This window comes from Marmota marmota, unplaced genomic scaffold, assembly GCF_001458135.2.
Source record: "Marmota marmota marmota unplaced genomic scaffold, marMar, whole genome shotgun sequence".
In the NCBI taxonomy this organism is placed as follows: domain Eukaryota; kingdom Metazoa; phylum Chordata; class Mammalia; order Rodentia; family Sciuridae; genus Marmota; species Marmota marmota.
Genome location: NW_026000019.1, coordinates 28,026,224 through 28,050,459, shown reverse-complemented (window position 1 = coordinate 28,050,459; position 24,236 = coordinate 28,026,224). Strand labels below are relative to the sequence as shown.

The following is a 24,236-nucleotide window of genomic DNA, read 5'->3' as shown; positions in this document are numbered from 1 at the left end:
ATGTGTAATGAGAATTGTGATGCATTCTGCTATCATGCATGTATTTAAAAAATAAAAGCAATTAAAAAAATCATTGTAGAGCCAGGTAGGGTGGTGCATGCCTGTGATCCCAGCAGCTTGAGAGGCTGAGGCAAGAGGATTGCAAGGTTGAAGCTAGCCTCAGCAACTTAGTGAGGTCCTAAGCAATGTAGGAAGACCCTATCTCAAAACAAAACATAAATAAGGGGTGGGAATGTAGCTCAGTTAGCTCAGTTAAATCGCTCCTGGATTCCATCCCTAGTAGCAATAAACAAACAAAAAATCATTTTAGGAAGTGAAAAATCTCCTTGGGACAAACAAGTTCCTCTGAGTATCTCAAGTTACTTTATATTAGAATCACTAAACACTCAACACTTAAAAACAGTGACAACGACAACAACAACAACAACAACAACAACAACAACGGAATGTTGTTTGTGCAAAACTATACTTTTAAAAACCTTAGAAGGTTTCCATTCTACCGTTCAAAGCTCCAAGACCTTAAAGTCTTTCTTTCAGTTTATTGACTTTTTTTTTTTTAGCTCCTGGGTTTTGCATCTAAAATATCAAATCTCTTAGCTTCTTTTATAGAGCAGTCTTAGAGTGTTTTATGTATAAGATAATTCACTCTTCAGAGAGAGAAACAGGTGCAGAGCCTTGATCCGGTTGGAAGGTGATCTGGATCGGTTCCCAGGACAAAGGACAAACAAGCAAAATGTAAACTTTTCCAGACTTTGGGGCTGTTGGTCGGCCATCTGAGACAGGCACTAGATGTCCTGGCTTTCTGTTTTTGGATTTTAGTGTCCATCCTGTGGAAGAGTGAGAAGTCTGGAAGTCTGGACTCACGTTCTCCACTAAAGCTGGGAAAACTGTATCAAGTAGCTCTCAGTTCTGTGTCCGAGTTGGCTGCAGAGCAGGCTGAACACCTGGGAAGTCCCACCTCCATCCCCGACTCACAGGCATGGGTGAAGAAACACCACCACACCGTTGATGCGAACATTGTACAGATGTGCACAATGTCTCAGGGCCCGGGGCCAAGTTCAGTGTTTTTGTCTTTGGTACTTCCATTTTCCTTCGGAAAGTCTCTTCCCTGGGTCTGTGGTGTCAGCTCTCTGGAAGGGTCACACTGGCATAGACTGTGATGGGATTTGGTTCCTGTGGGCAAAGAAGGAGGCTGTGAGTGGAGGGATGGGGTGATTGGAAGCATTGCTTAGAAAAAAGAAAAGGGAGGAGGAGATCACAGGGCACAGCAATTTGCTCAGAGTCTACCACAGGGCATTGCTGAAGGCAGCACTTGGGTCCCCGAACCACTGCCCCACTTTCCAAGCATGAGCATGTCATCAGAGAGCCGGGGGACCTTTCCCCAGTCAACGGAGGACAGGCGCTCAGTGCCCTGCCTTTCCGTCTGCTCTCTTCTCTTCCTTTATTAGGAACACCATTTGCAGGCATGGGGCACAGTTTGGAGAAGCCCAGAGAGTTCTAAATTAGTGAGCTTTAAAAAGGGCTAGCAGTTGTGGCTCAGTGATAGAGCTCCTGCCTACCATGTGTGAGGCACTGGGTTCAATTCTCAGCATAAATAAATAAATAAATGTCCAGAAACAACTAAAAAATATAGTTTTTTATTTTTTAAAGGCTAGCAAGACCTAAAGTGTGATAGGAGAAATGGTATCAGCAAGAGAGAAGGGTGGAGGGGAGAAAAGGATTATGGGCAAAGAACCCCCAAGAGGGTAAGGAGAGTCACAGAAAGAAAGAGAAAGGAAGGGACAATGTAGGAGGTTTTGCTATAAAATATACATACTTTATTTTTCATTAAAAAAACTACGTTCTTTTTTTCAAAGCTTTTTAAATCAAATTTATATTTTTACTTCCCTGTTGGATTTGACAGTGTACTGAGAATAGATCTTAAGAGGAATATCTATTTGGAACAGGGCACCTCTCTGGGCACGTTCGGGTGCATGTGCAGGAAGAGCTTTGAAGAGAGAGAAATGTAGAAATATTTGTGTCTTTGTGCCTCTGTCATTCTGTCTCCTGTAATACTTTAGTAGAGCCCAACTGGAGCCAAGATTTCTTTCTGTTCATCTAGTGAAGGAGAGACTCCTGTCAGAAGCAAGCACAAACCATGCCCACCTTGCAAGGGGGTGGAGGAGGTGAGTCTCGTGTTAGTTTCGTGTCCTGTTCTATTCTAGGCTTTACTAAAGCCTATGCAGAGCGCCAGCCCTAAATACTCTGATTAAATGGGGGCAGTCAGTGTCTAGGCATGAGCATTTCCACGATGATAGGTTTTTTAATGAAATTTCATTCTTGATTAACATGTGCCTATTCATGGGCTACCACATCAGAGTTCAACAGAAGGCAGGAGCAGTTTTACAAGGCTCCCCTGGTGATTCTGTTTTACAGGCGGAGTTGAGAACTCTTGGACCCAAACTCCAACCCCTAAACTTAAGTACGCACAACAATCACCTAGGGGTTATTATTATTTTTTTTTAATGTGTAAGTTCCTGGGTCATCTCCATAGATGTTCTGATTTAACAGAGTTCTAGGTGGGAGGCCCCAGGAATCTTTATTTTTTAACAAGTGTGCTAGCTCTGATGGGGTCTTTACACAACTCTCAGAGAAACACTAGTGCAAGGAGTAAGTCACAGTTCATGTCACAAGGAGTTTCATGGAAGCCCTAGAATGGAGGTCACAGCTCTCCCTTGGCTGACTGCTTGCCGTGGGCTACCTTCCAATTTCAGGACTCACCGATCTGTTCCATTTCATCACCACAGAAAAACAAAACCCAAACCAGCTCCCGCCCCTTCCCCTCTCTACCTGTTCCCTCTCTGCAGCGGAAAGGCACCGAGAGATGCCTTCTCTTACCTGGACTGGCTCTGTGGCAGCCACATAAATGGTGGTGCAGGGGTCCTCAGCTGGCAGGGGGTCAGGTTTCTTCTGAAGAGTCTGCAGAAGAAGCCAAGAAAGCAGATTAGTTGGGTGCAGAGTCAGTTCCCATGCCACTCCCCCCACAGAGAAGCCCACATTCAAGTACTTCAAGTTGAAAACTTAGAGTCACTTGGTCCAACCTCCTTTCTAGGTGGGAATTCTCTCCCCAACTTCCTTGGAACCCAGTTCTCTAGGCTTTGCTTGAACTCCCCAAGTGACATAATGGAGCTCACAACCTCCCAAGGTATCCTCATTCCCTTAGTATAACCCATGGTCTTTTAAAGTCTCCCCCATAGTGAACTGAAATTGGTGTGGCTCTTACGGGGCAGCCAAAGAGGATGAGTTCTTAATAGGAATTAGGCCATCACATGCAGAGCTTGTTCTACCCCACACTGCTGTCCCCCTTATTCCTCAGCCTAACGTATGTCTTCTCATTTGCCTCACAACCACTTTCTATGCCAAATATTGATAAAGAAGCTAAAGTGCAAAAAGATCAAGTACTTTCCTAATAAATACATGCATGTAGTATCAAAACCAGGAGTCCTACCAAGGTCTTTTTTTTTTTTTGGTACTAGGAATTGAACCCAGGGGTGCTGAGTTATACCCTCAGTCCATTTCTTTTTTTATTTTGAAAACGAGTCTCACTAAGTTGCTGAAGCTGGCCTCTAACTTGCAATCCTCCTGCCTCAGCCTCCCAAGTCGCTGAGATTAACAGGCCAAGACCACCACACCAGGCCTACCAAGGTCTTTAAGAGCATTCTCTTTCTATCACTACTCTCCTTTGGTTTCCTCAACTTATAACGACCTATCCTTTACTTAAATTCCTCAGGTATTCAAAAGTTTCATTCACACATTCTGGCAACTGAATGTTATATTTAAGACACTGATGTACTTATATGTCATTTCCCCAAACAGATTGTAAGTTCTTTGAGAAGTAGCCTATGTTTATTTGCATTCTCCACAAAACAGTGCTGGGAACATCACACACACACACACACACACACACACAAAACAACAACAACAACAATAACAACAAACTAATAACAAAAACTTCAGTTGGCCTTTGTTGGTATTATTTTTTTTTTCAGTAGTGAAGATTGAACCCAGGGGTACTTTGCCACAGAGCTACATCCCACCCCTTTTGGTTTTTATATTGAGACAGGTCTTGATAAGTTCCTGAGACTGGCCTCAAACTTGCAACCCTCTTCCTTCAGCCTCCCCCCCCCCAGTTGCTAGGATGCATGCACCACTATACTGCACTGATATTATGTTGAATGAATTAAAATCCATAATACCTGAGTGGAATGAAATTGACCAAATTATGTTATGGGCATATGCAAATATGTGACAATGAATCCCACTACTGGTATGGCTATAATGTAGCAACAGATAAATCAATCAATAAAATAAAATCCACAATGCCAGGACAAGTCAGTGTAGGGATAAATTGAGATCCTACCCCTGTGAGATGGGAATGGCATAACTTTTGGTAGGGAAGTCATTACTCAGCACATTTTGGGGACCCTGGTGATGGTCCAATGCTGCTCCAACTTTCTTTGAATATAGAGCAAGACTTGAAGCCATAGCATGTGTTGAATGGGAGAGAACTTGGAATCTTGCCATCTAGGGGGAGAGTGAAGAAACTGGAAGGGTTTACTGGAGGAAAGAAGACTCAAGGGGGACATGATCTTTCCTACACATATTTGATGGATCACCATGTGGAGGAATTAGGTTTGTCAGTAGAGTCCCTCAGGTTTGGAGGAAATATTTTGGTCCAATATAAAGAATATTTTCTAATAGTAAAAGATGCTCAGATGTGGGATGGTGAGTCTTGGAAGGCAGTGCATTCCTTATTGCTGCAAGTGCTTAGGCAGGGGCTAGATCAGAGCTTCCCACACTTGCTCTGTGCATATGAATTACCTTGGGATCTTGTTAGAAGGTTGGTTCTATTTCAGAGGATCTGGCTTAGAGGCCTGAGACTCTGCGGTTCTGGTAAGTTTCCAGGTGACTCTGACTCTGCTTATTCAGACTCTCTTTAATCCCAATGGAGCTGGCCAACACTTTGGAAGTAATGTTTGTGGAATATGATTCAAGCAGAAAGTAGATGGTCATATAGATGGCTTTCAAGTTTCTATATAATTCTTAGTACATTTAAGAGAAAATTTGAATTTAAGGAAGAATTTCTGGAAGCTTTGAGGTGGATGAAGAGAAAATGAAAAACAATTTATTTAGTGACCTTTATCCATAGAAGTAACCCTGACTGTCTTCCTGTCTGTGAAGTTAGTAATAATTAACAGCAGAAAAGAGGAGGTAAATGCGTTTAACATTTAATTAGGAAGTTTTAGAAAGAAGGAAGATGCATTTGAAAAATCACCCACAGCCCTATTGGAACTATTGTTAGATTTCCCTTTGGTAATTTTATCTAGGCACAGGAAGTTATTTTAAACATACTAGAACATTTTTGTAACTCAATGTCTTACGTTCGGGTCACTGATTCGCTCATCTCCGGGGGGCATCAAATCAAACAACCTCAGGGGCATTATTTCCACATATTCTTAGGTGTCTCCTGGAAGTAATTACTTAAGACAGTCGCCCTGATAAGTCCTAGGAGAGTTCCCAGCAGATAGTAAACACTGACTAAATAATTTTCCATGCAATTGTATTTTTGTAAGGATATTGTAAAGCAATTACAAATAAGAACAAAATAAATGTTAATGTTGAGTAATTGTCTATGTTATATCCTTTATAATGATAAAATAAACATTGAAAATATAAACACAGGAAACATAAGGATGTGGGTAATTCTAAGCACATATTAACATACAAAACAACAATAATTATGTCTCAAAAATCATGTCTTGTGTGTTTAAAATATATGAAATTAAAATAATATAAAGGGAGTAAATATTAAACTTCAGTAATAATAGGGATGCATTTATAATTTCTAATGTAGCCACTAAAATAACAGAAAAAATATTATTTAATTGCTAATGTAATAGAGGAGAGAATGGAATAATAAAAGTATAACTTTTAAAGTCCTCCACTAAAGAAATGCCAGGCTCAGAGACCTTCACCAGTAAATCCGACTAAATACTTAAGGAGAAAAAGAAGATCAGTCCTACCCAAACATTTCCAGAGAATCACTAAAATGAAAAATACCCTGTAGTGAGTTGAATTGTGACCCTGAAAAGATATGTTCAAGGCTGGGGCTGTGGCTCAGTGGTGGAGCGCTTGCCTAGCCTGTGTGAGGCACTGAATTCAATCCTTAGCACCACATAAAAATAAACAAATATAATAAAGCCATCCTGTCCATCTACGATTACAAAAAAAAAAAAAAAAATTGAAAGAAAAAAAGTCATGTTCACCCAGAGTCTTGGAATGTGACTCTGTTTGGAATAGAAGTCCTAGCAAATGTAATTAAGGTAAGAACTTCAAAATGAGGTCACGCTGGATTAGGATGTGTCCTAAATCTACTGATGTGGGTCTTTTGAAGGTGGTAAAGGAGAAAACCCAGAGGCACAGAGAGGGAAAAGTCATGTGAAGAAGGGGGTAGAAATTGTATCAATGAAGCCCCAACCCAACAGACTCCAGACACTGCCTGGGGCTGCCAGATGCCAACAGAGGTAAAGAGGTTTGTCCCAGAGAGCATTCAGCGCACGTTTGGTCCCGCCAGTTTGTCCTCTTGATTTTAGACTTCTGGCTTGCAGAGCTGTTAGGGAATATTCTGTTGTTTTAAGCCATCAGGTTTGTGGTGATTTGTATGGCACCCCCAGGAAACTAACATACCCCCCAACTCATTTTGCATGGTTAGCACTATCTTGATATCAGACACTTCATAAATGCATTACAAGAAAGGAGACTTACAGGCCCATTTCACTCAGAAACGTAAGCAGAAAAAAAAAAAAAGTTAACAGAGTACTAACCTATAATATCCAGCAATATTTTAAAAGAACTAGACTAAATTGCTTCTATTCCAGGAATTCAAAGTAGGTTTGACTTTTTTTTTAAATTTTTATTGTTGGTTGTTCAAAACATTACATAATTCTTGATATATCATATTTCACACTTCGATTCAAGTGGGTTATGAACTCCCATTTTTACCCTGTATACAGATTAAAAAACAAATGCCAAATGTCTTCTTTGATATAAGGAGAGTAACTAAGAACAGAGTAGGGACAAAGAGCATGAGAAGAAGATTAACATTAAACAGGGATGAGAGGTGGGAGGGAAAGGGAGAGAGAAGGGAAATTGCATGGAAATGGAAGGAGACCCTCAGGGTTATACAAAATTACATACAAGTGGGTTTGACTTTTGCAAATTAGTACACTGTCACATCAGATAAGTGAAAATCAACAACAATAACCGTAAGATTATCTCAACAGACACAGAGAGTGTTGATAAAATTCAACATCAATTCGCCATCAAGTGTCTTAGTGAAACAAGAATAGAATAGTCCTTTTTTGTTTGTTATTGTGTTTTGTTTTTCAGTGATGGGCTGAGCCCAGGGCCTCCCACTTGCTAGGCAGATGCTCTGTATCACTGGACCTTTACCCCCAGTCCCCACTATTCAATTTTTAAAAAAATGTTATTATTTGTTTTTATGTGGTGCTGAGGATTGAGCCCAGCGCCTGACACGTGCAAGACAGGCACTCTACCACTGAGCTATAGCCCCAGCCCCTCACACTCTTCCTAATGTGGTAAAAGAACCACTACTGAAAACCTCAGAAAAAATCTTAATTGTGAGATATTGAAAGTCCTCCCCCCCCCGTACCAGGGATTGAACCCAGGGGTGCTTAACCACTAAGCCACATGCCCAGTCTTTTTTATTTTTTGTTTTGAGACAGGGTCTTGCTAAATTGCTTAGGGACTAAGCTAAGTTACGGAGGTTGGCTTTAAACTTGCAATCCTCCTGCCTCAGCCTCCCAAGCCACTAGGATTATAGGTGTGCACCACTGCACCCAACAAAACTTTCTTTTTGAATTTGGAACCACACAAGGATGTCACTCTTACCACTTCTATTCACCACCATGTGGCACATCTCAGCAAGTAAAATAAGACAAGAGAAAGGAAGAGAAGTTCTCTGATTTGTAAATGAACAAATCAGACTAACTTTACAGATGATGCAGTATTTTACAGAGAAAACCGAAACATCTATAGACAAATGACTAGAACTTACCAATGGGTTTAGCAATGTGAGATATAAGGTAAATGTGAAAAGAACGATTGTAATCTGTATACGGGGTAAAAATGGGAGTTCATAACCCACTTGAATCAAAGCGTGAAATAGGATATATCAAGAACTATGTAATGTTTTGAACAACCAACAATAAAAATTAAAAAAAAAAGAAGTGATATGAAACTCAAAAAAAAAAAACGATTGTACTTTTATATGTCGATAATAAATTACTAGAAACTAAGCCTTTTGAAAAAGAGAGAGCATGGATGAAAGTATCCCAAAACATCAAATGCCAAGTAATAAATTATTAAGGACGTAAAGTTCCCTTACTCAGAAAACTATAAAACATCATTTAAGAAAATTAAAGAAAGGAAGGAACTGTCAATTTTTGTGAATTAAAAGACTCATTACAATAAAGATGTAGTTCATCCTCAAATGGGTCTATGCAATTCTTTTTTAAAAATATTTATTTTTTAGTTGTAGTTGGACACAATATCTTTATTTTATTTATTTATTTTTATGTGGTGCTGAGGATCGAACCCAGGGCCTCACCTGTGCTAGGTGAGCGCTCCACCGCTGAGCCACAACCCCCCTCCCCGCCATGCAATTCTAATTAAAATTCTAGTAAGGTCTGGAGAGGGTGAGTTTAACAACTGCTTTTGAAATAAATATAATAATGGCTAAGAACTCTTCAAGAAAAAGAACAAGTGGGAAGATTCTTTTGACCAGATGTCAAAATTTATAATACATCTAAAATGAAGACGGTAGAGCACTGGTAGAAGTATATACAAATACATCAATAGGATGATAGCACTTTAAAATAGAATTACACATAGCTGGACGCGGCAGCTCATGCCTCTAATCCCAGTGGGAGGCTGAGGCAGGAGGATTGAGAGTTCAAAGCCAGCTCAGCAAATGCAAGGCACTAAGCAATTCAGTGAGACCCTGTCTCTAAATAAAATACAAAATAGGGCTGGGGATGTGGCTCAGTGGTCAAGTGCCCCCGAGTTCAATCCTCAGTACCAAAAATAAAGTAGAATCACCCTGAGTTATGATAAAGATGACTCAGCAGAGGGGCAAGGACAATCTTTTCAGTAAACAGTAAGATATTCACATGGAAAAAGAATAAAACTTGACCCCTTTTATACCAAACTCCAAAAGTCATTTTCAGGTATATAAAAAATATAAAGGTGAAAGAGAAGCCATACAGATTTTGGGAGATGATAGAAGAATCTTTTCATTACCTGAGAATCAAGAGAGATTTCTCTGGACACAGAAAGTGTTAACTCTAAAGGAAGAGATTACTAAATTGTTCTATGCTGAAATTAAGAACTTCTCTTTATCAATAGTACCTCTGAGAAATTTTAAAAGCAAGTCACAGATGCTACTGGTATAGCTTCCAAAGAGCTCATATCCAAAATATTAAAATCAAGCTATATTAATTCATTTAAAAAGCCTAAAACAAACAAAGGTAAATGGGCAAGAGATTTAATAGCCACTTTAAGAAAAAAAGTTTTTCATATGGCCAATAAAAAGTTGTTTAACTTCTTTACTAATCAAAGAAATGCAAAATAAGACCAAAGAAGACACATCCAACAGTATGTCTAAAATTTGAAACTGATTCTAATTTTTCTTAGCATGTGCAGCAATTGAAATCCATTTATAGATAAGTAAATTGATACACCTATTTTGAAGATTAATTGGGTCTTTCTAGTCATTTTGAGGAATGCATAGCCCATCATTCAGAAATTCTGATTTTAGATATATGCTTGACAAAAAATATGAGCATATATCCACCAGAACACAAGTGTATGAATGTCCATAGTTGCAGTTTTCATAATGACCTCCAACTCTAGATAAGCCAAATACTGTTCATTAATATTCAACTGGATAAAAAACTTTACTACATTTAGACATTGATAGTCTATACAGCAAAGAAAATGAATGCATTATATCTTAGTTTAAAGGGAATATCCAGCAAATAAAAACAAACAACAACAACAACAACAAAAAAAAACAAATGAAAGAAAGAAAAAAGAATCGAGGATTATTTGTAAAAGTTAAAAAAGAAAAAAAATAAACCATATCTCTAGAAGTCAGGATGGTGGTTATCTTGGGGCAAGAGAGAGGGAGGTCTTCTAGAGGTACTGGCAATGTTCTTTCTATTTCTTGTTTTGGGTATGTGGGTTGTGGTTTTACAACAGACCAATGCAAAAAAATGCCACTTCTGGTCAAATAGGTGGGTGGATTCGATGCAATCCTAGTAGGATTTTTTTTTTGTAGTACTTAAGAAACTGTCTCTGATTCTAAAATACACATAAAAGTATAAAAGGAAAAGAATAACCAAAACCTCATGAAGAAAACCAAGATGGGGGTGACCTATTTTCCCAGCTGTCAAGAGGACATTTAAGGGCACTCACTAAAGCTGACATTTACGTGTTGTACCCTTTTTTTGGTATGCATGGCATGCTTCACAGTCAAAAAGGATGCTAGCTATCGCATAGGAAGTAGTAGCTAGGAAAACACCACGGTGAGGATGGACCTGGTGACCCACACGTGCAAATGCAAGAGATAAGGTGGTTACTCTTGGGACTTGCTTATGTTTAAACGGAGATTTGTTTTCAGCAAGTGTAATAAAGCCTCCAGAGCACTAGGACATAGCAGAAATAAGAGCTCTGTCCAAGAATCTGTCTCCTGATCTTCAAAAAGGAATTTACTGTCATCTGATGCAGTTTTCCAAAGTACTAATCAAAATTGTCTTTATCTTCATATACTTTACTCCAGAATTTGCCCACCCCCACACCCCCAAATGTCCTGCTTTTGGCTTATAAATCACCTAGAATTGATTTCATGTCTGAAAAATGACAATGGCTCCACATTTGACCACAGTCCTTGCAGCCTCCCTCCCTCTTATATCCAGTGGTGTCTGCTCCCCAAATTCCATCATGTCTCAATTTCCCCATCATTTTCTTCTTAGACCTGTGATCACACTGCCAGTTTTGCTTTCTTCCATCTCCAATCTTCACAGCATCTTCTACTTCAACCACCCTCTTAACCAGAATCCTCGAGATCCTCCCTTCCCTATCCCTTTTGCTGTCTTCCTAAACTTGGGTCAGTTCAACATGTCACGCCATAGCCTTTCCAAACCATCCCCTCTCCTCCTCTCAAACCTGCACCCTTTTCCCCAGAGAAGGAGAGTTTGGTACCATAGAACTAACTCTGCACTCCTAGAAGGCCCGAGTTGGAAGGAGTCATATGTCATATGTTCACAGCTTGCTCATTTTTTTCTTAGGAAGAAGTAGATGACCAGAAGATCACCCAGTGTTTCCCACTATTTCAAATAATAAACAGCCCCATGTGACACTGGTTTAGTGACCTCCAGGAGAGCTCTGGTTCTTGACTTATCGTTCCCTAATCTCATCTGCTGTTTAACCCACGCAGAGCCATGAATGTCAGACATGCAAGGTGGACTGGCCAGGAATCCTGTGGGAAACATGGGGCAGGCCCCTCCCAAGGAAAGTAGAGAACTTACACCTGCTTTCTGGACTTGGGCGTAGATAGTAAGGCTTTTTTCTTCCGCGGCTGGTTGGTATTGGTTTTTGTTACCTGGGGGAAAAGAAACCAGAGTGGTTATTTCCCCAGTCCCCAGCCCTGCTCAGAACTGTCTGGTCTTTACTTCCCAATGAAACTCACCTTTCCCTGGGCTACCATAAGAACAAGGTACCGAGTCCCAAGCCCCTGAACATGTGTCATAGGATGCTGGGGTCGTTACTTGATCTCTCTAGGCCTCTTTCCCTACCTGAAAAATGAAATTTGAAATACCTGCCTCATGGGGCCTATTGTGGTAATTATGAAATATTCTTGTAAAGTTCTTAGAACAGGGCCCAGCACACAGTAAATGCCCAATAAGTGTTCAGTAGAGTTCTCATTGGTGTGTCATTCAATTATTATAATGTCTATCATTTATGGGCCTATCTGCTCTTCTAATAGGATTCTAAGTTCTTTGATGTCAGGGCAGGTTTATTTATACCTCTTTAGTTTCCTCCAGCTGGTAGATGCTGCTTCACTCACAGCTTGCTGACATATTTCTGGAGGATGTGTGTATGTGGAGGGTGCATGCGTGGATGTGAAGGGTGACACTATAGAAGGATGGTCTACCTGGGACTATTTGGAAAATATAATTGTACAGTCATTCTACTCTCTCCATCTGGAAAGTTTGCTCAGGACCTAGATTCTCTGTAAATTAATCACTTTTAAATGTTACTTTTTAACCCATTTAGGAAGTTTTCTTTTAAAATTATGAGTAATCCACTCTCATTACAAAACATTAAATTACACAGAAATTGTATAATGTAAAAAGTAAAGTCCCTCTCCCTAATCAACCCAGTTTCATTCCCAGAAGTAACCACTTTTAAAAGTTTGATGTATGCCCTTTTAGACCAGCTCTGTGCAATATAGTACTTTCTGTGATGATGGAAATGTTCCAGAATTGCACAGTCTAATACAGGTAGTAGCCCTAAGTGGCAACTGAGCACTTGAAATGTGACTAATGCAACTGGAAAACTCTATTTTATATCTTGTTTAAGTCAAATTAGATTAACTCGTCGTGAGGTGGCAGGCTGATTGCTTGAGCCTGAGTTTGGTCCAGACCAGTCTGGGCAACATAGGGAGCCCCTGTCTCAAAAATAAATAATAAATAAATATTACTAGCTACATGTGACTATTGAACAGTGTAGTTCTGGACATTTGCTATATTTATATAGGTTTTTGTTTGTTCGATTTACACAAATGGTGTCACACATATTTTCTCTATAACTTAACCTCTTAAAAATGTTTTCAGTATCCTGGAATGTTGTGCTACTGAACTACATCTCAGACCTTTAAATTTTTTTCTTTTGAGACTGAGTCTTGCTAAGTTTCCCAGGCTGGCTTTGAATCTGTGATCCTCCGGCCTCAGCCTCCTGAGTTACTGGGATCATAGGCGTGTGCCACTGTGCCTGTCCTTATTCGTTTGAACGTTGCTTATCTTTTGCATATATCAGGCAGAACTGAGAATGGTGGGAAACTAACAGACTGAAGCACAGAGGACTTTTAGGGTAGTATTATAAAATCCAGGCAGAGGAATAAAGGGGCTTGGCCCGGAGGAAATCATACTCTTTCGGGTAAACATATTTTTAACACTGATGAATTTATCCTCTTAAGCATGTTTCTGAGAGATTGGCTCAGAGAAGAGGTCCACTTTTATCTGAGAGGGGAAGTCCCAGTGTGTATGTTGTGAATGTGGTGGAATGTGCTACATGATGGTGTGAATTTGGGGAAGGAAATGGTGGGCAGCCCCAGAGAAATTTCAAGGAATTCAAAAGAAGTCAGTGCATGATTTTCCTGTGTGTGTATGGGCATGGCATGGCTCCAACTTCACTGTTGTCAGAGAACAAGAGAGTGAAATAGAGGGTAATGCTGGGGGGTGACCAGAAGCAGTTGGAGGTAGTAGAGGGATGGATGCAAGGCAGATCTGTGAAATGTATCCTTTTGGTTCGAATACATGAGTGTTTGCAAAGTTAGGTACGGCTGCCTAGCACTGTCCTAAGTGCTGTCTCCTAGGGGATACGAGTAGAGAAGATTCCAGTCCTCACGGACTTCCAATCTTTAGGTCAGCTCAGGATGAAATTTTGAATTGGAGAATTCAGTCCTAAATGGTCAAACAGGTGAAAAAAAGAGCAGCTGACTCAAAAAAAAAACCCCCCAAAACCAAAAAAAAACAACAACAACAAAAAACAAACCCACCATGGGCTCAGTATAATTTAGTCTCTGATTCCCCCCCCCCCGCATCCCAGTGCAAGAGCAGGTTTTCAGGAGCCAGTTCAACTTGGGCTCAAAGCCAGCAAGGTCTTAGGGTCTAATGAAAGAGGTCTTGATCTTAGAATTAGGGCATCTTATTCTAGTCATTAGCTATGTGACACATTGCACAAACTGATGTCATCTCAATGGGTGTCTTCCCTTACCCAAACAGTGAAATGTCCTTTTCAGCTCTACCTGAAGCAGAAAAGTGTCCTATGTTACCATGACTTCAAGTATTTTAAACTTGCTATAAGTATCAATTGTGTGTGTGTGTGTGTGTGTGTGTGTGCATTGCTGGGAATAGAACCCAGGGCCTCATATATGCTAGGCAAGTGCTCTACCACTGAGCTACATCCCCAGCCCTCTAAGTACTACTTTTAGATTCTTCCGATGCAGCCCTCAGATGGCAATGGAACTTAAACACTAATGTTTTAACTCACCTACATCAAGAGATTTGTGTGTGTGTGTGTGTGTGTGTGTATGTATATATGTATGTATCACTCTTGGAGGCCACGGTGTTTGTTTATTTCCTGCATATTAACTTAACAATCAACACCACAATACCATGAAGTACATAACATTAACCCCATTTTGCAGATAAGCAATGAGTCATTGGCTTGGCTACACGGCTCATCGGTAGCAAAGTCCACATTTGAATGTAAGTTTGTCTAAAGCCAAAGCCTATGTTGGTAGCCAGTGTATTTTCCTGGAGGTGAAATTACCAGAGAGTCTGTTTGACCCTCTTCAGAATTAGGCTGCATTCTGGAGACGATACCATTAGAAGCTGCCATTAGATGATACTATGAGAAGCTGCAGTTTTGTGGAGGGTATAGCAACTAAATGTAGGTTTGGACACCAGTTTGAAGCTGACTTTTGTGTTTACAAGGAATAAATAGTGACTGGAGATGAGGATGGGTGTGTTGGTTGGCAGAGATGTGGTGGGCTGGGAAGCACTGTTTTCTTCGGAGCTCAAGCATGTGATGAGTAGAATGTAGTTGGGTAAAGCAGGGGTCTGAATCCCAGCACCTTTGCTAATTAGGTTAATGTGGGTGAGTTCATCTCGGTTTTCTCATCCCTAGTATCTCACTGTTTCCTTATAATAGAAGCCACATGTGGTTGCCCCACCCCCGTACCTTAGGTTCTCAACAGAATTTCTATCTGAATCACCCACTCCTCCTCCCCCATTGCCTCCCCAGCCAAGTCTTAGATGGAGGAAATGAGAAAAAGTAGGCAGATGTGCTGTGATCTAGATTTTTTTTTATATAAGCAAAACCAACATCAGATTGCTGAGGTAAGGGCTTTTCTAAGAAGATTGTGATGTGGATAACATTGATCTGCTTGAGAATGGGATCCATCCCTGGCTGCATTGGTGATATGAGCCCGGGAGGGCCAGTCAGGACATTTGTCCTGGTCTCAGGGCAGGATATTCTGGTTCTAGTGTGGGTCGGTGACAGTGTGGCCTAGGGAAGCACACTGCTCTGAGATATTAAGTCATAAGATAATTTGCAGGAGTGGCCAGGAGAGAATACCTGTTAACACTTAAACTACAGAAAAATAATCGAGCCTTACTGGTTTCAGTCTATCCTGGGAAATTTTTTTTTTTTGGTACTGGGGATTGAACTCAAAGGCACTGTACCACTGAGCTACATCTCCAGTCTTTTATAGTTTTTTTTTTTAATTTTAATTTTTTAAATTCTATTTTTTGAGACAGGACCTGGATAATTGGCCCAGACTGGCGATCTTCCTGCCTCAGCCTCCCAAGTCACTGGAATTACAGGTGTGAGCCACTGCACATGGTTTATCCTGGGAAAAATTTTGTAGGAGATCCAAGAATTCTCTGAATTCTCCTCCCTAATGAATTCTGTTAAGCCTCTCTTCTGGACCCCTTCAGCATGCTGGGCATATCTCCACTAAATTGAAATTGCATAATGTTTCCCACATTACACACCTCTGGCTCTTTTCTCTATTATTCCCAGAGGTTGGTATGGAGGATCAAGACATGTTGAATTCAATTGAATTGAGCAAGGTCCCAGGAGATGTTTATTTAGTATTTTTCAAAAGTGGCTCCACATAGAACGCTGCAGTGGTGAGAGCAAGTCTAGGCTTGTGGGGAGAGGTCCTCTGCTTACCTAAGGGTCTAGTAAGAATCTCTCTATTGTCCAGACACCTACCTCTTCTTCTCCACAGTAGGATTACCACTTCAATAGTCATGATGACACCCACGATGCCCCCTAGCAACAGTCCAGCATACAGTCCCCATTGTCTTGATTCTGAAAAAAATTCAAAAGGGCCATCTCAAAAGCATTGCAAGCTTAAAAACATCCTACGACCAAGTGGGAAGACTGGGCTTCCTGTTCTGTTCCTACCTCCTCTCCAAGAGGAGTTATTCATTTATGCGTTTTTTGTTGTTGGTGGTGGTGGTTTGTTTTTCCTGATATTGAACTCATGGGCATTTTGTCACTGAACTACTATTTATTATTTTGAGACAGAGTCTCACTAAGTTGCTCTTTTGGCCTTGCTAGGTTGCTGAGATTGGCCTCAAACGTGTGATCCTGCAGCCTCGCTGGGATTACAGGGGTTGCTACATACCCTGCTTTGTTTACTAGATTTTAAAGGTCAGCTTTAGATCACTGAAAATTTCCTTGTTTTCTTACCCTAACTTCATTCACTATACTTGACTTTCATATTCCTAATTTCCATAGATTATTTTTCTATTAAAATGCTTTATTTCCTCTTCAACTACCACATGTCTAAAATGAAATGTATCTTTATCTCTGCCCCATTTCTATTTTTAAATTTCTAATGGGTCCCATATCCATTTTGGGTCAAAAAGAACTTGCTCGTTCTGCATGCTATCCGCATGCCCTCACACCATTCTCATGAGACACTGGGAGAAAAAAAAAATCTGCTCTTCTTTTTAAAAAATAAACACAATAGTACTATTATTGTCCTTTAATGCAAATAACTATGTTGAACTCACCAGACCTGAACTAGAAGAAAAGCATGTCGTTTTTCCTCTCACTTACTGTCATGTTTAAAATTAGCCAGGCTCAGCCAGGCCCCAAATCAGAGAGTCAGCTTTATAACTTTCTCTCCATTAGCCACTTTACCAAAGGAGCAACACTTTGGAAACTAGTGGATGAGACCTCCTGCCCCAGTAGATAAGACATACAGTTCAGTAATATTAGGCAATTATTAAGTGCATACAATTGGTTAGATGTTTGTGCTTGTGTGCATTTGTGTACTGATGTATTTAAATATCACAATAATATTAGGACGTGGATACTCTCATTATTCCCATTTTACGGATAGGGAAGCAGGCATGGAGAACCTCAAGAATTAGAACTTGGTCTAGGAGTAGAAGTACAGCTGCATGCTAAAGACAGAGAGTTACACCAGGGTGATGAACAGTGGGGTCGACCTAAAGCAATATGCTTCCATGTAATAGCACTAAACTTCTGAATAGCACAAACACGAGGTGTTAATGTGAATGGATAAGGGTGACTTTTAAGGATGATTGTGGAACAAGCCTGCTTTTTGTTGAACCTGTGAGGGATTTGTTGGGAAGACACAGAAAGGAAGGAAGAGGTAGGTTACAAAGGAACTGAGTCATTACATACACAATTCAGATGTTTACAGGACTGGCCAAATATAGACGGAGAGCTCATTGAATTGATAAACAGGCATCGCACCAAGATCTAATAGGGCCTCCAGCCAATAGCTACCAAGAACTTTCCTTCTGGGTTTGAAAAGATTCTTTTCTTCCTGGTCTTTTCATATCTCAAGTCATCTCAAGGTATCTCATTGAACTGGCTGGTGAAAAACTCGGTTACAGATTCTCTTCCCCAAATTCAACATATTTGAACCCTGCCAAATACCAACTTCAACAGTCATATGATTTGATCAAAAAGTTTAGGGGTAAACAGAAAATTCTAAGAAGTCTTCTGATTTTTGTGTAAAGCATGAAATTTGGAATCACTGCTGAGGCCGTAGGTATCCTGTGAGCTGTTCCACTCTGAAAAGCCACTCTGACTGGTTTATGGTGACTGAGAACCCTCAGTGCTGGGAGGTGTGTATGTGTCAGAGAGAGGGTATCCTTGGTTCAGGGCTTACGCTGTCCACACCAGGGACCCACGGAGAAACCTCCCCAGTACTAAGATAAGAAGCAGAGCCAGCGGCCCAAGCTTCTTTCATCAGCCCATAGAACTGACCTAGCAAATTGTTATAGTAGCACTTACTATTCTGAGACTATTTCCTCTTTCTTTTTCTATTGTATGTATTTTGGGAACTTCCAAAATAGCAGTTAATTTGAAAACCAACCCCTGAATCACTTATAATGTTTTAAAAGTTAATATTTCTCCTAAATTTCACTTGAGATCAAAACCCAAGAACAACCTACAAGGTGATGCTTCTAAGGATTGCCCGCCAGGTCAGCCTTTCTGCTGTCCCCCGGGGTCTCCTGCTCTCAGTTCTGCCCCCCACCCTCCTCCACACACAGACCGACAGTAATAGACACATTGCCAGGCTCTGAAGACATGAAAATACCAGCCCTCTAGCCCTCTCTGTCTTTTCCAGGATCTCATTGATCCAAAATCAATCTGCTACTTTTGTCCTATGACCAAAAAAAAAAAAAAAAAGATCAGCCTCTGGCAGCAAAGCCATGTCTGAAAGATGATCTGACCATGTTCTTGAAAGATAGTTCATCAACTAGTTTTTCCTCCAGTCTTTGGATATAAATATGAATATATTTGGGCATTTAAGTTACAGAACCATAGGTTTTTAAAAACAAAACTGAAAGAAGTACATACTGTGTGTGTTTCGCCCATTTTATGTCAGGGAAACCGACTCAGACTAGTGTACCTAGAGCCCCAGAAAAAGTTGGTGGCCAAACGGGGTGAGATGAGAGCTGCAGATTTTGTAGATTTTGAGTTAGTCTCTGGGGATGGGATCCCCACTAGAAAAGCGGTGGTAGGCTCTGATGCTTGGGAGTACTCTTGAGCCTAAAGTCAATCTATCCCTTCACCATCCTCCATCTAACAGGCACCCACTCCTGATCCCATACTGCACTCCATAGTTCTCCTTCCTGAAGCACCTTGCTTGTCCACCATGCCTGCCCAGCCTCAAAGCTCAGATCACGCTTACGTCCTCTGTATCTCCTTCCCTGGCCACCCTGTCCTCTTCATTCTTCCCTCTGCACTGGGCTCCTTCAGCATCTGTGCTTTGGCAATATTATCTTTGCCATGGAGACCCCTTTCCGTGATGGCATTTGGAGCCGGACAGATGGACTCAAATTCTTTGTGTACCACTTCATAGCTCTGTGCCTCACGTAAGCCATTCTAGCCTCTGGGGCCTTAGTTTTCTCATGTGTAAAATGATAATAATGATATTCAGTTTGCAGAATTGTTCTGATGAATCAGGACAGTGATGCGTGGAATATGCCGAGTGATACCTGGAATCCATCACCTGGTTAATTAAATATCAACTACTTCTGTAATCATCAATTCCCTAACTAGCTGTTCGGTTCTTAGAGGCCAGAGACCAACTCTTATACAGTATGTCTTTTGCAATTTTCTCAGTACTGGTACAAAATAAGTCCTCAAAACCAGGCACAGTGGTATATATGTACCTGTAATCAAGAGACTCAGGCAAGGTGCAGTGGCTCATACCTGTAATCCCAGCAGCTCAAGAGGCTGAGGCAGGAGGATCCCAAGTTCAAAGCTAGTTTCAGCAATTTAGTGTGATTGTCTCAAAATAAAATACAAAAAGGGCTGGGGTTGTGGCCCAGTGGCTAAGTGCCCCTGGGTTCAATCCCTAGTACCAAAAAGAGAAAGAGAGGGTGGGGGAGGGAGAGATGGATAGAGATACTTGGGAGTATGAGACAGGCCTGGGCAATTTAGTGAGACCCTGTCTCAAAACAAACAATTAAAAGGGCTGGGAGATGTATCTCAAGGGTACAGTACCCCTGGGTTCTGCCAACAAAACAAATATACACATATACAAACAAAACAAAATCATAACAAGTCCTCAGTAAATTCCTGTTGGTTGATTGGAAGGGTGGAGAGATAGGTTTGATCTCAAGTCCAAAGGAGTCTCCTCACTGATGTACAAATACCTCAGTTCCATCTCATCCATTGCTTATGACTTAGTTTCCCTACCTGAATAACAGGCCAAAGTGTTTCTGCACTTGGTGCCCATCCACTTGGTGCTATTCTCTAATTATGATATTGATATGGAAGCTAAATGTCAGGGACTCTATGCTCCTAGAAAAAGCCACAAGTGTGGCAAAATGCTGCTTTTCTAGCTTGTTGAGATCAGCTGCCCACAGTTTCTGAGAGCCATTTCTTCATGATCCTCTAAGTCTTTGCTCCTATAGCTCCACTTGTTCTGCTCTGTGCAGGCTTGGGTGCAATGTTCAGTCCCTACATCAGTTTCCACACCAAACAAAAGCAAAACCAAAAAACCCTACCTCAGAAATTTTGTGGGTTTAAATTCTCTACTGAAGAGTTGAAGTATCACAGGGAGCAGATTCTAATGTGAACCAGAATGCTTTTACCATCTGATGAGCTCAGAGCTTTGCTTTCTGTTCCTATTTCTGAATGAGCAATATCCTCCCCTTTTTTTCCTACAGAGCCTCCAACATTCACCTGGATTTCTTGGTGTTCTCATATTCTACTTCCTAGTATTTATTAGAGTAGTATCCTAAACGAATAATGTTACCTTCCAAAGAGCAACTCTAGTAGTGGTTTCTTTAGGATAAGATTTTTCAGTCTGGGCCTGAACAGTGGTACGTGCCTGTAATCCCAGCAATTCAGGAGGCTAAGGCAGGAGGATCAAAAGTTCGAGGTCTGCCTCAGTAACTTAATGAGGCCCTAAGAAATTTAATGAGACCCTGTCTTAAAAATAAAAAAACATAAACAGGGCTGGGGATGTAGCTCAGTGGGGAAAAAAACAAAAAACAAAAAAACAACACCATGGGTTCAATCCCAAGTACCCCCCCCACCACCAAAAAAAAAATCAATCAGATGAAGTATAGAAATCCCACTGACATTGAAATTTCATAAAAGTGGACTCAGTACTTCGTTCTTTATTTGCATTTCTAATTCCATCTGATACAATATAGGACAGGGACCGTTCTATGTGCACTAGATGGACTTAATTTATATTAAAGGTCATATGAATGAATCTGGAAAAAGACTAATGTAACCTTTTGTTAAGAATTATCAGAGTGCTAAATATAAGAAGGTTGCCAGGTACAGCAGCACACACCTGCAATTCCAGTAACAAGGATGGCTGATGCAGATTCCAAATTCAAGGTCAACGTTAGCAATTTAGGGCAAACTTGTCTCAAAATTAAAAAGGGAGTGGGGCTAGGGATGTAGCTCAGTGGTAAAGTGCCCCTGGGTTCAATCCCCAGTTCCAATTAATGAGTAAGTAAGAAGGTATTAGAAGGAATGCAGAGTCACCTTCTAAATTTCCCAAGGCTAGAGTTGAAGGGAAGGAGCCATGGCCTACTGTGGCATATGCTTTATAATTTAAAAATAATGGAGCCAGGAGGAAAGTGTATGTCTGTGTTCTCAATATGCCACTCATGGTCCCCAAAGCCCCGGCTTTCTCTCTTTGTGTTCAGTAATATAATAAGGACACTCAGAATGGTGATTCTCAGAAATCAGATAAAAGTTGTCTTTGGGTCCACAATCCTACCATCTTTCAGAAGGAAATACTACATGGACATTCTTTTTTTTTTTGGTAATGGGGGTTGAACCCCAGCATGCTCTACCACTGAGCTACACTTTTTTGTTTTGAGGCAGTGTCTTGCTAAGTTGTGTAGGGACTTGCTGAGTTGCCCAGACTGATCTTGAACTTGCAATCCTCTTGCTTCAACCTCCAAGTAGCTGGGATTCCAGGTGTGCACCACCTCATCTGAGTACATGAACATTCTTGAACCAGAAGTTTGGGGCTTTTCCTCTGGAACCTTTTAGAAGCAGCTGAGCAGGCTGGCTGAGAACTCTTGTGCTATTTATGAAGGGTACTTTGTGTGGGTCTCCATCCTGTGATCCTTTCTCCCTGGGCTGTGGTTTCCATGAGATGAGCTGGTCGACAGCCACACCTCCAAGGAGAAGGCCAGAGGCCCCCCTTTTTTTTTAAAAAAAAATCTCTCAAAGTCTGTTGCCACAGAAACACAAAAGCTTTTCTTTCTTCTCAAGTACCCAAACCGTATTTTTAAAGGAAGATAAGAAAACAAAAAAAAAGAATCTGAGAAACAAATCTAGTTCACCTCAGAGATGCCGAGATGCTCACGTAACGGTCTGAGAGTACCGGATCTCTTTCCTGCCTTTCATGTGGTTCTGTCAACAGGGCTGCCAACATGGAACCCATCTCCTTGAAGAAGTCAACTATCTTCAAGAGGTGCCTTCTTGTTGGTGTCTGTTTCCACTTAGAATCGGGGGTGGAGAAAGGGTCCTCATGAACTATAAGCAAATTTAAGGTCCAGGACCATCCAAGTAAACATTTTTGCAGAATCCACGCCTTCTGGAAAAATCCTTCACACCTGCCTATCTTACCCAGATTGTGTACAGGGTAGTGGTGCCCACAGGGACATTTCTCCCAAAGTCAGTCTCAGCAATTTAGGGAGGAGGCACTTAGCAACTCAGCCAGACACTATCTCTAATAAAATATTTTAAAAAGGGCTGGGGATGTGGCTCAGTGGTTAAGCACCCCTGGGTTCAATCCTCAGTACGTACACACACACACACACACACACACACACATACAAAAAGGAGCTCCATGTTTGAAGAAATGGCTTAAAGGGGGACCCTGTAAAGCTCACTGGCAAGTGTCTCTCTTTTTTTCCACTGAGTTAATCAGATTTGCTAAGCCAGCAATTTTGCTAACCTCCTAAAAAAGTTCTCCCTTTCAAGATGAACATCTGGGGACATTCCCTTTTAGTTGATTTGTTTAGGGTTTTATATCAACCATCCTAGCACAGATAGAACTATTTCAAAACATGGAAATTAAGGACAGCAGCAAGTCACACACTGTCTACTGTTGAGCCACCTCAATGTGCTTCACATGACCTTGACAAAGGATCTTGTAGCACCCAAGGATTTGGATTTTTGCAATAAAGATGCCTCATTATAATAGACATTAAAGTCACTCACTAAAGCAGTGAATTGGAACAGGGTGGTTGAATGTATAACTAAGATCATGGATAAATGTCACTTTAATATTTTTTCAAGACACAAACATGTTCTTGCATGGTTTAGTTTAACTGAATCCTGTCAAAAGACAGTGCTGACATCAAGTCCCATTTGGTCTCATGGCACCATGAACAACTTTTGAGTTTTTCATTAATGAAAGTAGAAAATGTCTTAGAGTCAGGATCTTAATTATTAGATGGCAACCTCTAATAAACCCACAAACCCCACCACCATTTAATCCCAAAGCTAGATTTTCCCCTTGAATACACTATGAAAAAGTATTTGTTAAACCGACAGTCACTGTTTTGGCCGGGGCCTGATTCTCTTGTGATGGATGACTGCGATAATGTCTCCCTCCCCCACCCATAACTAGTTCCTTTTTCTTCTGCCTCTTTTTTTACCCCAGTCTATTCCACTGAATTTTATCTTTGAAATTCAAAACTGATGGCTACTCCTCCATCTAAAACGCTATTAGAACCTATCACCTACAGGGTAATATACAACAAGTCCTTGATGTATCTGCTTTCCCCCTGCCTGGAGTCTCTTTTGACAGCATGGTTAATTTTTTTATTCCTCAATACCCATTTTTGTCTCTTTTGTGTTCTCTGATCCCTTGAGATGATGTTTTCCCTTTCCTCCTCTTTGTTGCCTGGAACATGTTTCTGTTTTGCAATTATCATATAATATAACCTAGGATAATTATTTGTTTAGAGAACTACCTCCTTCCTTAAAGATAAGGATCGTGTCTTTTAATCTTTGTGTGCTCAGCACCTTGCACAATGTTGGGACATACTAAAACCTCAAGAAAAGTTTTGTTAAACTAAACACAGTGTTTTAAAAATGAGTACTATTCCTTTGCAGACACAATTTAGTGTACCAATAAAACCGTTTTCAGTAATGTAGGCAACTTGGTGTGATGGGAAGAGCATATGGCAAACCAGCTGTGTGACCTGGTTTGGATGTGGTGTACTGCGATGCCCTGTCTCTGGGGGATGGGGGGTGGGGAGGATAACTACTTGTTTTATGGGTTGAATTGTGTTACCCTCACATTCATATGTTGCAGTCCTTAGAATGTGACTTTCTTT

General features: G+C 40.8%; 1 protein-coding gene across 1 annotated transcript in view; it reads right to left on the bottom strand.

Moving 5' to 3' along the window:
• Window positions 1-447: 447 nt before the first annotated feature.
• Window positions 448-24,236, bottom strand: part of Slamf1 (signaling lymphocytic activation molecule family member 1) — a 37,524-nt gene continuing 13,735 nt past the window's right edge. Inside the window, exons 4-7 of the mRNA XM_015491998.2 lie at window positions 16,126-16,224; window positions 11,649-11,722; window positions 2,878-2,958; window positions 448-1,173 (exon numbers count right to left, since the gene is read on the bottom strand). Coding sequence (XP_015347484.1) covers window positions 1,123-1,173; window positions 2,878-2,958; window positions 11,649-11,722; window positions 16,126-16,224 — 305 coding nt within the window. The 3' untranslated portion in view covers window positions 448-1,122. The remainder of the gene's footprint in view (window positions 1,174-2,877; window positions 2,959-11,648; window positions 11,723-16,125; window positions 16,225-24,236) is intronic.